Raw genomic sequence first — 13,795 nt, forward strand, 5'->3', positions numbered from 1 at the left:
CGGAAGGCCAGCACTGGTGGGGATGGGAATATCTCTTTCAGTAATTCATACTCCTGGATTAGAGGCTGCAGGTCTTTTATGGTTTTTCTTAATTTTTCCAGCTCTGGGTTGTATGTCACTATAAGGGGATTCTGTCTGTGGCTTTTTTTTTTTGTACTGTAGTAGATTTTCCCTGGATGTTTTGAGGGAGGAGGCAATATTCTTGGAGATTATTTGGGGGTTGTAGCCTTTCTGTTCGAAGGATGCAGTCAAGATTTCAAGGTGTCTGTCTCTGTCCCCTGGGTCAGAGCAGATACGGTGGTATCTTGTGGCTTGGCTGTAAATATTGGATCTTTTTGTATGTGAAGGGTGGAAGCTGGAGTTGTGGAGGTAGCTGCATCTGTCTGTGAAATATATCCAGCTACAAACTATGCCAAAACATTTCACAGGACCCCACAGTCATTCACAAAGGAAAAATATTCAACATTAAGGAATCTTTCATGTGCTCATCTTCCAATGTAGTATATATCATTCAGTGTAAAAAATGCAACGAAGGCTGCTACATTGGAGAAACAAGTCAGATGCTAAAGAAGAGATTTAATTTACATAGACACCATATGAAAAATGCTAGTACCAATAAAGATGTCACGCGTGTGGGGCAGCACTTTACAAAACCAGAACACTGTACTAGTGATTTCATGGTAAGATCCTGAAGGGAACTTTAAAACAATACAGGAACGGTAAGACCTTTGAAGTCAGAATGATTAAATATTTGACCCCCAACAGTACAGGACTTAACAAAGATCTAGGTTTTCTAGCCCATTATAACCATAAAATTGTACTGTTCTGTCACCCTCCTGTCTCCATGCATATCTCCCTGTACCCTCATCCACCCGACTCTTCCTGTCTCTCACCTATCCACTCCCATCCTGTTAGACTGTCACTGAAATACTTTGATGTTTCACTTATATATACTGTCATCTACCAACATTTGCTTATTTCTGATCTGACGAAGAAGGCAACCTTCGAAAGCTAATCAAGAAATGTATTAAGTTATGTCCAATAAAAAGGTATCATTTTATTTTGTTTTCCATGTTTTATTTGTTTTATTTCTACCGATTACCTTTAAAAGTGGACTAACACGGCTACCACACCTCTCTACTCAATAAACTTAAGGGTATTGAAGGTGTCAGATAAAAATTTATTTATCAAACAATCACTAATTGACTCTTGCTCGTCAAATAGCTGGCTTTGGAGACAATGTGATAATGGTCTTGATTTCCTGTTGCAAATTTGGTGCAGCATCTGATGGTAGTACAACATAATAACTTTGATCACCAAGTTGTTCAATTTCTTTTATATAGTCTACTTAGTCAAGAATGACAATTACACCTCCTTTGTCTGCTGGCTTAAATCTATATGTTGGAATTGGTGGACAGAGATTCACTGCTGTAGCCCTCATTTTTAGTCAAATTGTAAAAGCGAGGTTTGTTCTTGCGCTCAGTAACTTAAAGATCTTTCTGAACACACGAATAAAATGCATGGATCAGGGGACCATTGTTCCTGGAGGTATCCAGGTAGGGATTATTGACAACAGAAATTCAACAGTGGGTGTGATCTTGAAAGAGATTGCATAATTTGTAGCTTTCTGTGAATTTGAAGAGGTCTACACAAGTCCGAAATGCACTGTACCTTGTCATGGGTATAAAGAAAAAGCTTTTTTGTAGGACTTGATACCTGCTTCTGATAAAGGAGTATTTGAGAGATTAAAAATTGGAATGTCTACTTCCGCTCTCTGGGCATATTTCCTGACCACTGGTAGTAAAGGGGGGTTATGCCTTAATCTCTATAGTTCTCATTTTGTATTGTAGGGCTTTTGTTCACATTAGTTGTGATTGAACAGGTTCAGCCAAAACATGTATTTTGGCCCTAGACATTTTCATTTTGTTCCATTATGCATAAAAAGTTCTATCTTTTAGTGCTGCCCATGTCCCGCCCACATCTCACCTGAAACAAGCCTCCAACACATCCCCTTGAAATATGGACAAACTGTGGAGCAAAATATCTAAAATTGGGGTAAATATCACAACTTATTACTTTAATTTATTGCTTTGTCTCTGAGTTTATGCCAAGCTCTGGCCTTGCCTTGCCTTAATGTTCCTGCCTTGCTCCTGCCCTGACCTCCTCCAGACCTTGCTTGTCTTGGATCTGGCCATCTTGCCTTGCCTTGAACTCTTGCTCCCTGCCCTGACTAGCCTGTCTTGCCTAGACCATGGCTTCCTTTGTGCCTTGCTTTACCTTTAGCATTTAGTCCTAGTCTTGTCTGTCTTGCTCATCTTGTCCTGTCCTGTCTGGATCCAATTCTTGCCTTGCCCTCATCTTGCCTGTCTGGACCCAGTTTTAGCCTACTTCCTTGTCTTGCCTTTTCCTGTCTGGGTTCCTGTTTGAGCCCCGTTGCCTTGCTTTTCCTTGCCTTATCTGGGTCCAGTCCCTGTCTCGTTTGCCTTGTCTTGTCCCATTGTGTCTTGCCTAGCCTCACTGGGTCTTTCCTAGCTTAACCCTTGCCTTGCTCAGTCTTGTCTAGTTCTAGCATTGTCTAGTCCCGCCTTGCCCAGCCTAGCCTTGTCCTGACTAGTCTTGCCTTGCTCAGTTTCTGCCCTGGTTCTTGCCTGGGATAACCCTTGCCTGATTCCAGATCAGGAGATTTGTCTACTGCAGTTGGGGTCTGGCGCAGCCTAAGGGCTCACCATCCTGTGTCCGTGACAAACTCAAAATAAAAGTAATAAATACATAAATACATGAATACTGTCAATAGGAGACACCAGATTTATATCCTCTACCATAATTCAACGTACTCAATAAAGATTTCAGACACCAATCAATAGAAGTCCAGTAGTGAACTATAAACTAAATATATTTGAATGTTATAAAAATATAAATTTCACAACTTATAATCAGGCAATGAAAATTACAAGTGTTCTTTATCAATTTATTATGGCAAGAGAAAGTACTAAAAACTATGCATGTTTGTTATGCTTTAATATAGAAATGTGATCACAGGGTTAGAAAAACAGGTAGGTATCAGAATGAATTAAAACTGATGTATTACCTGGCTTCTTTCGTGGCTTTTCCCATTTTCTAATTCAGTATTTGACTTTGGAGTCTTTATTTGTGAGATGCTAATGCCAGGCCTTGATATACTATCAAACACTTTCTTCTCAACTTGCTGCTGTGTGTCCCATAAGGTTGGTTGGCTTTCGTCCAAGATGTTAGCTCTCTGTGGGAAGTTTTCTTTGTTATTTTCATCTCTGTCAATAAAAGCAGACAGTATTTTGCAGGAATGTATCTAGAGTGCTGACATCTCAGACATTCAGAAGTGACATCTGGGAATATATTGGTTTAATCTTCTTAAAATATTTAATATAAAATAGGACTATGTCTCATTGTTTGTGCTAATATAAAAATGCTCTGTCATTGTGTGACTCTATCAACTTGCCATGCGACTTGGTGGTCTCAGTGTAGTTCCCAGTGGATAGGTATCCACATAACCACCAATTCAGTTTGGCAATAATAGTCACCCTTTCAGGCAGTGACACCAAGGACTGAGCAAAGAATTAAATGACCCTTTAACCCCTAGGAGGGACCGAGGCACAATAGCAGAAGCAGTGTGGGGAAGATTCAAGTTTTGATTTTATTTGATATACTACCTATATGTTAACTGGCAATGCTTTTCACATAATAGTAATAATAAAACAATAGAAAAGTAATAAAAACAATTTAAATTCATCCCCCTGTTTACTAAGCTGCACGGCAATGCCAACGCAGCCCATTCAAAGTGAATGGGCTCGGTTGGCTTTATTTATTTATTTAGATTTTGCTCACACCTTTTTCAGTAGTAGCTCAAGGTGAGTTACATTCAGGTACTCTGGATATTTCTCTGTCCCAGGAGGGCTCACAATCTAAGTTTGTACCTGAGGCAATGGAGGGTTAAGTGACTTGCCCAAGATCACAAGTAGCAGCAGTGGGATTTGAACTGACCACCTCTGGATTGCAAGACTGGTGCTCTGACTGCTAGGATGCGGGGGGGGGGGGGGGGGAGTTGTGCTTCTTGGAGGCCTGGGATGAGGATTCTGTATATGTTGTTCTCTAGTGCACAGCAGCCGCTAGCATGGCTTAGTAAACAGTGGGGAAAGTAACTTAAGTAGAAAAGAAATTACAATGCAGGATAGGAAAGACACATAAGAGTATTGAATGGGAAAGTAACAAAGATTTAAAAATAGAAATTATTCTGGGGTCCTTTTACCAAGTTGCGGTAAAAAGAGCAGTGCAGTAGCGGTGGGGGTTATTTTTGCAACGTGCCAGGGCCCTTTTTACCGCAGTAGGTAAAAAGCCCCTAAAAAAGACATGGCCATGTGGTAAAATTATTCTTACTGTATGGCCATTCAGGGGAGAGCACTTACCGCCACCCATTGAGGTGGCAGTAAGGGCTCCTGTGGTAACCCGATTTCTGCCAGGTTAGCACTGCGCTAGAAATTACAGAATTATTTTCTGTAGCGCCAGAAATGGTGCATGCTTGAGGTGGGAACTACCGCCGCGGACGCATTGGGCGGCGGGTAGTTTCAGGTTGCTTGGCGGCAAGCCTTTAATAAAAGGGCCCCTCTATTAATCAACTGAACAACTAAACTTCCATTGTTACTGCTCATTTTGTACTTTTTCTGGTGATAAGATGACCTTGGCTTCTATTCATGTCAATCTAACATCTTTAATAAGCTGTGTGTTTTGAGCCGTCTTTAGGGGAAAACTGTCAATAAATTACCTATCTTGTAATAGGCAGAGCAGCTGCCCAACAACTTTAATATATTGGTTGGAGTAAAGGGAATTCTGTGTGGTGGTGATGGGGGAGGGGGCTGCCCTCCTAAAGTTAAAGGGAGGACCTTTTCAGCCTCTTAGAATGGTAATTCTATAAAGTAGGCACTAACTTTTATCTGCCTAATATGCTCATATTTAAAATACAAGCATATATGTACAAGCCTACTTTCTTCCTAATCTTCCCCCCCCCCAAAAAAAAAAAAAAACCTCACTGTTAAACACATACTCAGCAGTGATAGAATCATAGATGCAAAAGAATGCCTAAAACTAGATAAAACACACATTCTATGGATTGGGAACAATAACACAGACTTCTCATTAATCAAACTGATTTTATCAGGAGTTACAATCAACCTTTCCAAAGAAACTAAAATATGAGTAATATTAGACTTACAGTTATCAATGGAATGCTATGGGAGGCATATATCAAAAAAGATACTTCGGGTGTTAAAATCCATTCATCAAATTCAGAATGTGGCAGCATGACTGATAGAAGTGGCAGTGTAACCACATCACATCCTTCCTGCAGAAACTGCACTGGCTACCAGTTCCTTACAATGCTAAATTTAAAACTCTATGTTTGATTTTCAAGGTCCTCAGAAAAAAAATGGATGAGAGCACTCGAAGAATAAATTAGCCCTCTGCACACCTTTGAGACCTCTAAGATCCTTTCAAGAAGCATCACTATCTGTACCCTTATTGAAAGAATAACACAATAGTATACCCACTGGTGAACCTTCTCAGGAATTGTCTCCACGCTCTGAAACTTACTCCCAGAGGGGCTACGTATAACTCGAGACTATCTCGTTTGCAAGTGAAAGCCTGGCTCTTCTCCCAAGCTTTTAACACCTTAGACCAGTTCCTTATATCCTGTTTAATTGTAGATAGAACTTGGCTTGAATTTAGCCAAGAAGAAAGAAGAAGTAGGGAATGTGACACAAGCTTCAACATAGGGAGTGTCTTTCCTTTCTTGCACCAAACAGAGACCCGAAACTGGGGCCATGTTTCGGCGGTAAGAACTGGCTGCTTCAAGGGTCAAAAATATAATATCTGTTGCTGGATGAATTAGAAATCAATGGTGCCTGAACGGAAATATGTTAAATACACAGATTCGAAATGTGTGCAAAAAAAATGCCTTGGTGCCAAAATCACCACTGTTGTAGTTGCAAAAAAAAACAAAAACAAAAACAAAAAAAAACATTATATCGTCATCAGTCCAATTTTTTTAGTATCTAGATTTAGAATGAGAAAACGTTCACTTATCTTCCTAATTTTTTACTTTAGAGAATGTACCCACTGCCAAATGAAAAATTAAGAAGTGAATGTTTTCTCATTATAAATCTAGATGCTAAAAAAATTGAACCAATGAGAATATAGTGTTGCTTACAATGAGTTATGTGCTCAAGAAAAAATGCACATGAAACTGATAGCCAAAAAAATTGTTATTAATGAAGTAACCCATAAGGTATTTAATATTTTTCCAGCTCTGGATCAAAGTATTGAACACTATAAAGCTATAGACTTTAAGTAAAAGAACTTATAAAATATACAAAGTAGGGGTTGCGGAAACACTTGTTATTCTGGTCATCTGTAAGTTCCCGCACTGACATTGAAGCCCTTTAAATTAGATTTAATGCTTATATATAGGCACACAGTTACAGAATTGCTCCTTTAGGACAGATTTTCAATCCTACACATCTAGGTTTTATCTGAGGAACCCAGAAACAGTAAATCTAGCTCAAGAAACTTTGACCTACTAGACTTAGGAGAATTTTCAATTAAAAACATAGCTGGCTAGGTAGAGTTGAAAATTCACCTAAAGATAACCGACTAAGCTTAGCAACACTGAGCACATTATGAGGGCAATTCTATAAAGGGCATTTATGTGGAAGCTATTCTATAAAGAAAAGTAAGCACCTAGCATAGTCAGGTATATATGGGTATATGTGGTTAGGCACGATCACTTATGCAAGCCATGGAGCTGATGTAAACACTCATGTCTAGATTTGGGAGATATGTGCCTAACTTACATATACATGAGTTCTACCCAGACTCCACCCATGTGAATGCCTACCTGTGAAAATGCATTGTTGATGATATGTGTGCATTTAGGAGCCCTTTTACAGAGCGGCGTTAAGCCCAACATGGGCTTACCGCTCGCTATTCTGGGACTACCGCCGGCCTAATGTGGCCGCCAGTGGTAGTTCCAGGTTGAGCACATTCCATTTCCGGGGGGAAAAAACCTTGGAAATGGTTAGCGCGGTGGTAACCCAGCGGTAATCGGACATCTCCACACACTGCCCAGTTCCCAGCAGGCTCCCTGCCACATGGCCACACAGTTAGAGTTTTCTTACTGCATGGCCATTTTGGTTTTGGGGCTTTTTACCCACTGTGGTAAAAAGGGCCCTGGCGCGTGGGAAAAACAGCCCCCTCCGCTACCGCACGGCCTTTTTTCCCACAGCATAGGAAACTAGAAACAGGGGGAAGGCCGACAATTGCTCAAAAGCGCATGGTTCGGGATAAGGTATCTTTCAAAAGATATCACCAAAACAGAGAAGATAGGGTATCCTGATAGTGAGATTGCAAAAGAGATCGTAGTAGATCAGGTGTCCTTAAATAAAAATAAAAATCAGACAAAAGATGGCAAATTTATACTGTCAAGTACTAAGCATGATGTAAATAGGACCAACAAACATACTTTGATATGTCTATATGCGAATGCCAGGAGCCTAAGAAATAAGATGGGAGAATATATTGCACTAAATGAAAACTTAGATATAATAGGCATCTCTGAGACCTGGCGGAAGGAGGATAACCAGTGGGACACTGTCATACCAGGGTACAAATTATATGGTAGTGATAGGGTGGATCGAATTGGTGGAGGGGTAGCATTATATATTAACGAGAGCCATGAATCAAATAGATTGAACATTCTGCAGGAAACAAAACACTTCTTGGAATCACTGTGGATTGAAATTCCGTGTGTAAAGGGGGAAAGGATAGTGATAGGAGTGTACTACCATCCACCTGGCCAGGATGAACAGATGGATGCAGAAATGTTAAAGGAAATTAGGGACACAAACAAACTGGGCAACATGGTAATAATGGGTGATTTCAATTACCCCGATATTGACTGAGTAAATATAACATTGGGGCACGCTAGGCAGGTAAACTTCCTTGATGAAATCAAGGACAGCTTTATGGAGCAGCTGGTACAGGAGCTGACGAGAGAAGGAAAAATTCTAGACCTAGTGGAGCGCATGATCTGGTGCGGGAGGTAATGGTGCTGGGGCCGCTTGATAACAGTGATCATAATATGATCGGATTTGATATTAGCTTTGAAGTAAGTATACGTGGGAAATCAAATACGTTAGCGTTTAACTTTAAAAAAGGAGACTATGATAAAATGAGAAGAATGGTGAAAAAAAAACTTAGAGGAGCGACTGTGAAGGTCAAAAATTTACATCAGGCATGGATGCTGTTCAAAAACACCATCCTGGAAGCCCAGACCAAACAACGGTCGGTGTGGTTAAAAAGTGAGGTGAAGGAAGCTATTAGAGCTAAAAGAAAATCCTTCAGAAAATGGAAGAAGGAACCAACTGAACAGCATAAGGAATGTCAAGTCAAATGCAAAGCGCTGATAAGGAAGGCTAAGAGGGACTTCGAAAATAAGATTGCGTTGGAGGCAAAAGCACATAGTAAAATTTTTTTTAGGTATATTAAAAGCAGGAAGCCGGCAAAAGAATCAGTTGAACCGCTAGAAGACCGAGGAGTAAAAGGGCCGATCAGGGAAGACAAAGCCGTAGCGGAGAGATTAAATGAATTCTTTGCTTCGGTTTTCACCGAGGAAGATTTGGATGGGATACCGGTGCTGGAAATGGTATTCGAAGCTGACGAGTCGGAGAAACTTAATGAATTCTCTGTAAACCTGGAGGATGTAATGGGGCAGTTCTACAAACTGAAGAGTAGCAAATCTCCTGGACTGGATGGTATTCATCCCAGAGTACTGATAGAACTGAAAAATGAGCTTGCGGAGCTATTGTTAGTAATATGTAATTTATCCTTAAAATCGAGTGTGGTACCGGAAGACTGGAGGGTGGCCAATGTAACGCCGATTTTTAAAAAAGGTTCCATAGCAGATCCAGGAAATTATAGACTGGTGAGTCTGACATCGGTGCCGGGCAAAATGGTAGAGACTATTATAAAGAACAAAATTACAGAGCATATTCAAAAGCATGGATTAATGAGACAAAGTCAACATGGATTTAGTGAAGGGAAATCTTGCCTCACCAGTCTACTACATTTTTTTGAAGGGGTGAACAAACATGTGGATAAAGATGAGCCGGTTGATATTGTGTATCTGGCTTTTCAGAAGGCGTTTGACAAAGTACCTCATGAAAGACTCCAGAGGAAATTGGAGAGTCATGGGATAGGAGGTAGTGTTCTATTGTAGATTAAAAACTGGTTAAAAGATAGAAAACAGAGAATAGGGTTAAATGGTCAGTATTCTCAATAGAGAAGGGTAGTTAGTGGGGTTCCTCAGGGGTCTGTGCTGGGACCTCTGCTTTTTAACATATTTATAAATGACTTAGAGATGGGAGTAACTAGTGAGGTAATTAAATTTGCTGATGACACAAAGTTATTCAAATTCGTTAAATCGTGGGAGGATTGTGAAAAATTACAAGAGGACCTTACGAGACTGGGAGACTGGGCGCCTAAATGGCAGATGACGTTTAATGTGAGCAAGTGCAAAGTGATGCATGTGGGAAAGAGGAACCCGAATTATAGCTACGTCATGCAAGGTTCCACATTAGGAGTCACGGACCAAGAAAAGGATCTAGATGTCGTTGATGATACATTGAAACCTTCTGCTCAGTGTGCTGCTGCGGCTAAGAAAGCAAATAGAATGTTAGATATTATTAGGAAAGGAATGGAAAACAAAAATGAGGATGTTATAATGCCTTTGTATCGCTCCATGGTGCGACTGGACCTCGAATATTTTGTTCAATTCTCGTCGCCGCATCTCAAAAAAGATATAGTGGAATTAGAAAAGGTGCAGAGAAGGGTGACGAAAATGATAAAGGGGATGGGACGACTTCCCTATGAGGAAAGGCTAAAGCGGCTAGGGCTCTTCAGCTTGGAGAAAAGGCGGCTGAGGGAAGATATGATAGAGGTCTATAAAATAAGGGTGTAGAGTTGAACGGGTAGATGTGAAGCGTCTGTTTATGCTTTCCAAAAATACTAGGACTAGGGGGCGTGCAATGAAGCTACAATGTAGTAAATTTAAAACAAATTGGAGAAACTTTTTCTTCACTCAACATGTAATTAAACTCTGGAATTCGTTGCCAGAGAATGTGGTAAAGGCAGTTAGCTTAGCGGAGTTTAAAAAAAGGTTTGGACAGCTTTCTAAAGAAAAAGTCCATAGACCATTATTAAATGGACTTGGGGAAAATCCACTATTTCTGGGATAAGCAGTATAAAATGTTTTGTACTTTTTGGGGATTTTGCCAGGTATTTGTGACCTGGATTGGCCACTGTTGGAAACAGGATGCTGGGCTTGATGGACCTTTGGTCTTTCCCAGTATGGCAATACTTATGTAAGGACCCTTTACAGAATAGGGTATAGCTGGATGTTTTACATTTACAGGAGTAAGTGCACATAAATGCAAGTATATGCTGGTATTCTAGTCATTTATGTGTATATTTTCTGTATAAATATTAGTGCCTTTTTTATAATCAGCAGTACAGAATATAAGTAATAATTTAACATCAGCACTGGTGTTTAAATTATTACAGTTGCTGCCATTATTGAAAATCCAACACATGCATAAGTAACACCTTGTCTAAAATTGTTACTTATATGCATATCACTGTAATAGGCTGAGAATAAAAAAATTGAAAATTAAATACATACTGTAAATTAAAAGGAGTAAAAGAGCTAGGAGGTAAAAACAGCACACAATTTATATCATTGCTGATGTAAATGGCCCCCTGCTGGCCACGGGGGGATGCCGGGAAGCATGGTGGTGTCCTTTCACGTGGCTGTTGCCACCTTATCCTCTGGCTGCTTGCGATACCGGGGTGGCCTTCTCTTAATGTAGACAGACAGCACATGTGTCAAGGGGCTCACCTATTCACACTTTCAAACAACATGATAACAAAGTACAGATCAGAATAACAAACATTAGCTTTACTGATTACAGGTAACAGCATGATCAATTAAAAACATGACATCATTTACTTCTGGGGTGTACCCGAGCCCTGTACCTTTAAGTCTTGTGCCTTGCCCTGCCATGGTTGCGCAACGACCCACCCTTAGAATCCAGCTAGGTCGCCTGTGTTTCATATCCTATCCTATATAATAAAACGCACCTCCAACATTCTGAAGCTGACTGCATGGCTGAGGCATTCCTGCTCTCTGTATCCATCTCCTGAATTGACATCACGTACTTCCGGGTTCGTCACAAGCAGAAGTGACCAACCACACGAGGTTTCTCGGCTTCAGAATGTTGGAGGTGCATTCTATTAAATAGGATTGGTCAGTTCCTTGAAGCACAGCCAGAGCTCAGCGTCCTGCACAGTAACGCTCAGACTCCAGAGAGAGAGAGGGGGGGGGCCTGACACCAGAGAGAGAGAGGGGAGGGGGAGGTATCTCTGTCACATACACACACTCTCTTTCTCACAGTCAATGTCTTTCTTTCTTTCTCTCTCTCACTCTCACACACTGTCTCTCACACACTCTATGTTTCACACTGTATCACAGTCACTCACACACTCTCTTGGTCTCATACACTCAGTCTCACAGAGAGTTTGTGTCTCACACACACTCTCTCTCTCGCACACACTGTATCTGTGTGAAACACACTCTCTCTCTCTCACACTGTGCCTCACATACGCACTTGCACACACTCTCATTCTCACACACACACTCTCTCTTTCACAGACACACTCGCACCCAGACTCTCTCACACACACACACACTCGCACATTCACTCTCACACACACAGTCACTCTCACATACACTCTCTCAAACATACACACTCTGAGGAAAACCTTGCTAGCGCCCGTTTCATTTGTGTCAGAAATGGGCCTTTTTTTTTTTTTTCAAATTTTTTCATTATACAATATTCAATCAATCTTGAATATTACACGATACATGCAATAATAACATCTTTAATTACAAAATCATAGTGCTAAAAAGCAAATAATGACTATCGTCCACAAGTAAATGTAATTGACCCAAGAGGGAAAATATATATATTTATAAGCTAATATAACAAAGCTCAATCAATTATAATTATCAACAGATTGCGTCATATTCAGAATGACCTATTCCAAGCTGCTATACAGTGTTACATTTGGTTCTAAATTTTCACAATCACACCCTCTTTGCTTTTCAAAAAATCCTCCAACTGACTGGGTTCAAAAAACTGAAATTGCTTTGTTTGGTATAGAATCCTGCAAACACAAGGAAACTTTAATTGAAAATTTGCACCAAGTGCTACTACCCTTGAACGCAGTAATAAAAATAACTTTCGTCTCTTCTGGGTTTCCCTGGAAAGATCCGGGAAAACCCTTACTTTTGAGCCCAAAAATAAAGAATTAAGATGTCTCAAGGACAGCCTGAGCACTGCATCTCTATCTATCTCAAGAGCAAATGAACATTTACTTCCCTGTTTAGTACGCCGCGTGGCAATGCTAACACAGACCATTCAACGTGAATGAGCTGTGTCGGCATTAGCACACAGCAGCCACTAGTGCAGCTTAGTAAACATGGAGGTTAGATATTCCAACAGATGTACATAAATACAGCTGTAGTACAAGGATATCAATGTCCACATCAACTAATTATTGCCCAAGACAGTTCAGCTACCCTTCAATAAATATATACAGAAGGAACAGTCTGGTGGAGACAGATGTCTAAAAGGACTAAAAAAATATACATACATACATAAATATAAACAGCTCGAAGAATAGGAAGAAGAAAAAGAGAAGGAAACAGACAACCTACATTAAGAGGTACTTTTAATAAGCCGCTCTAAAAAGTGCCCTGTGGTATGACTACTGCTCACACTGAGGCCACTTTTAGCACAGCAGTAAAATGGCTGCATTTTCTATTTCTCCCCATTAATAGCCACCCACTAATTTTCCAATTAGCACATGGCCATTAGCACGGGATCCCTTACTGCCACCTATTTCCTAGGCAGTATGGGCTCATGTGCTAACCACATGCTAATCGGTTAGCGTGTGGTAATGCATCTGTGCTAAGCAATTAGCGCTGGGCACACCTAATCCCCACCCCCAAATACGCCCCCAGCACTAAAAAGTATTTACTATTTTTTTAGCACATGGTTAGTGCATGCTAAACACAAAACTACCATGGGGAACCTCAGCGCGCCCTGCAGTAGTGGATTTTAACTTGTGGTAAGCACGCATTAGTGTTTACTGTTACTGTAGCTTAGTAAAAGAACCCATAAATGTTTATATTTTATATAAATAAATTGTGTACTCTTTTTACCTCCTAGGGGGCCAATATTCAAAGCGATTTATTTATTTATTTATTACATTTGTACCCCACGTTTTCCCACTCAAAGCAGGTTCAATGCGGCTTACATAGTAATTGGGATTACAAAGTATTGGTGGAGAGAAATAAGTTGAGTATTATCGGAGTAATAAAAGAAATAGGAATGTAGAAATGCAGGGATGAGGAGAGTAGAAGTATGAGCAAGGGTGTGTGAGCAATTGGAGGGTAGATGAGGCGGAGGGAGTAGGAGAGGTGTGAGGGTAGGTGAGCATTGGGGGAGGGGTCGATGAGGCGAAAGGGGATAGAACAGGGGATAAGCGGGGGAAAATGAGGCAGGAGATGTAGTCTAGGTCGTTGTCATTGTCTCCTGGATATGTGATGAATAGATGGGTTTGTAGGAATTAATCTGGATCGTTTGGGTAG

General features: G+C 40.5%; 1 protein-coding gene across 1 annotated transcript in view; it reads right to left on the reverse strand.

The window, feature by feature from the left end:
- Window positions 1-13,795, reverse strand: part of FAM13C (family with sequence similarity 13 member C) — a 342,788-nt gene that overhangs the window by 312,833 nt on the left and 16,160 nt on the right. Inside the window, exon 2 of the mRNA XM_030204830.1 lies at window positions 3,089-3,287. Within this exon, the coding sequence (XP_030060690.1) occupies window positions 3,089-3,287 (199 nt within the window). The remainder of the gene's footprint in view (window positions 1-3,088; window positions 3,288-13,795) is intronic.

Source organism: Microcaecilia unicolor, chromosome 5, assembly GCF_901765095.1.
Source record: "Microcaecilia unicolor chromosome 5, aMicUni1.1, whole genome shotgun sequence".
Classification (NCBI taxonomy): Eukaryota; Metazoa; Chordata; class Amphibia; order Gymnophiona; family Siphonopidae; genus Microcaecilia; species Microcaecilia unicolor.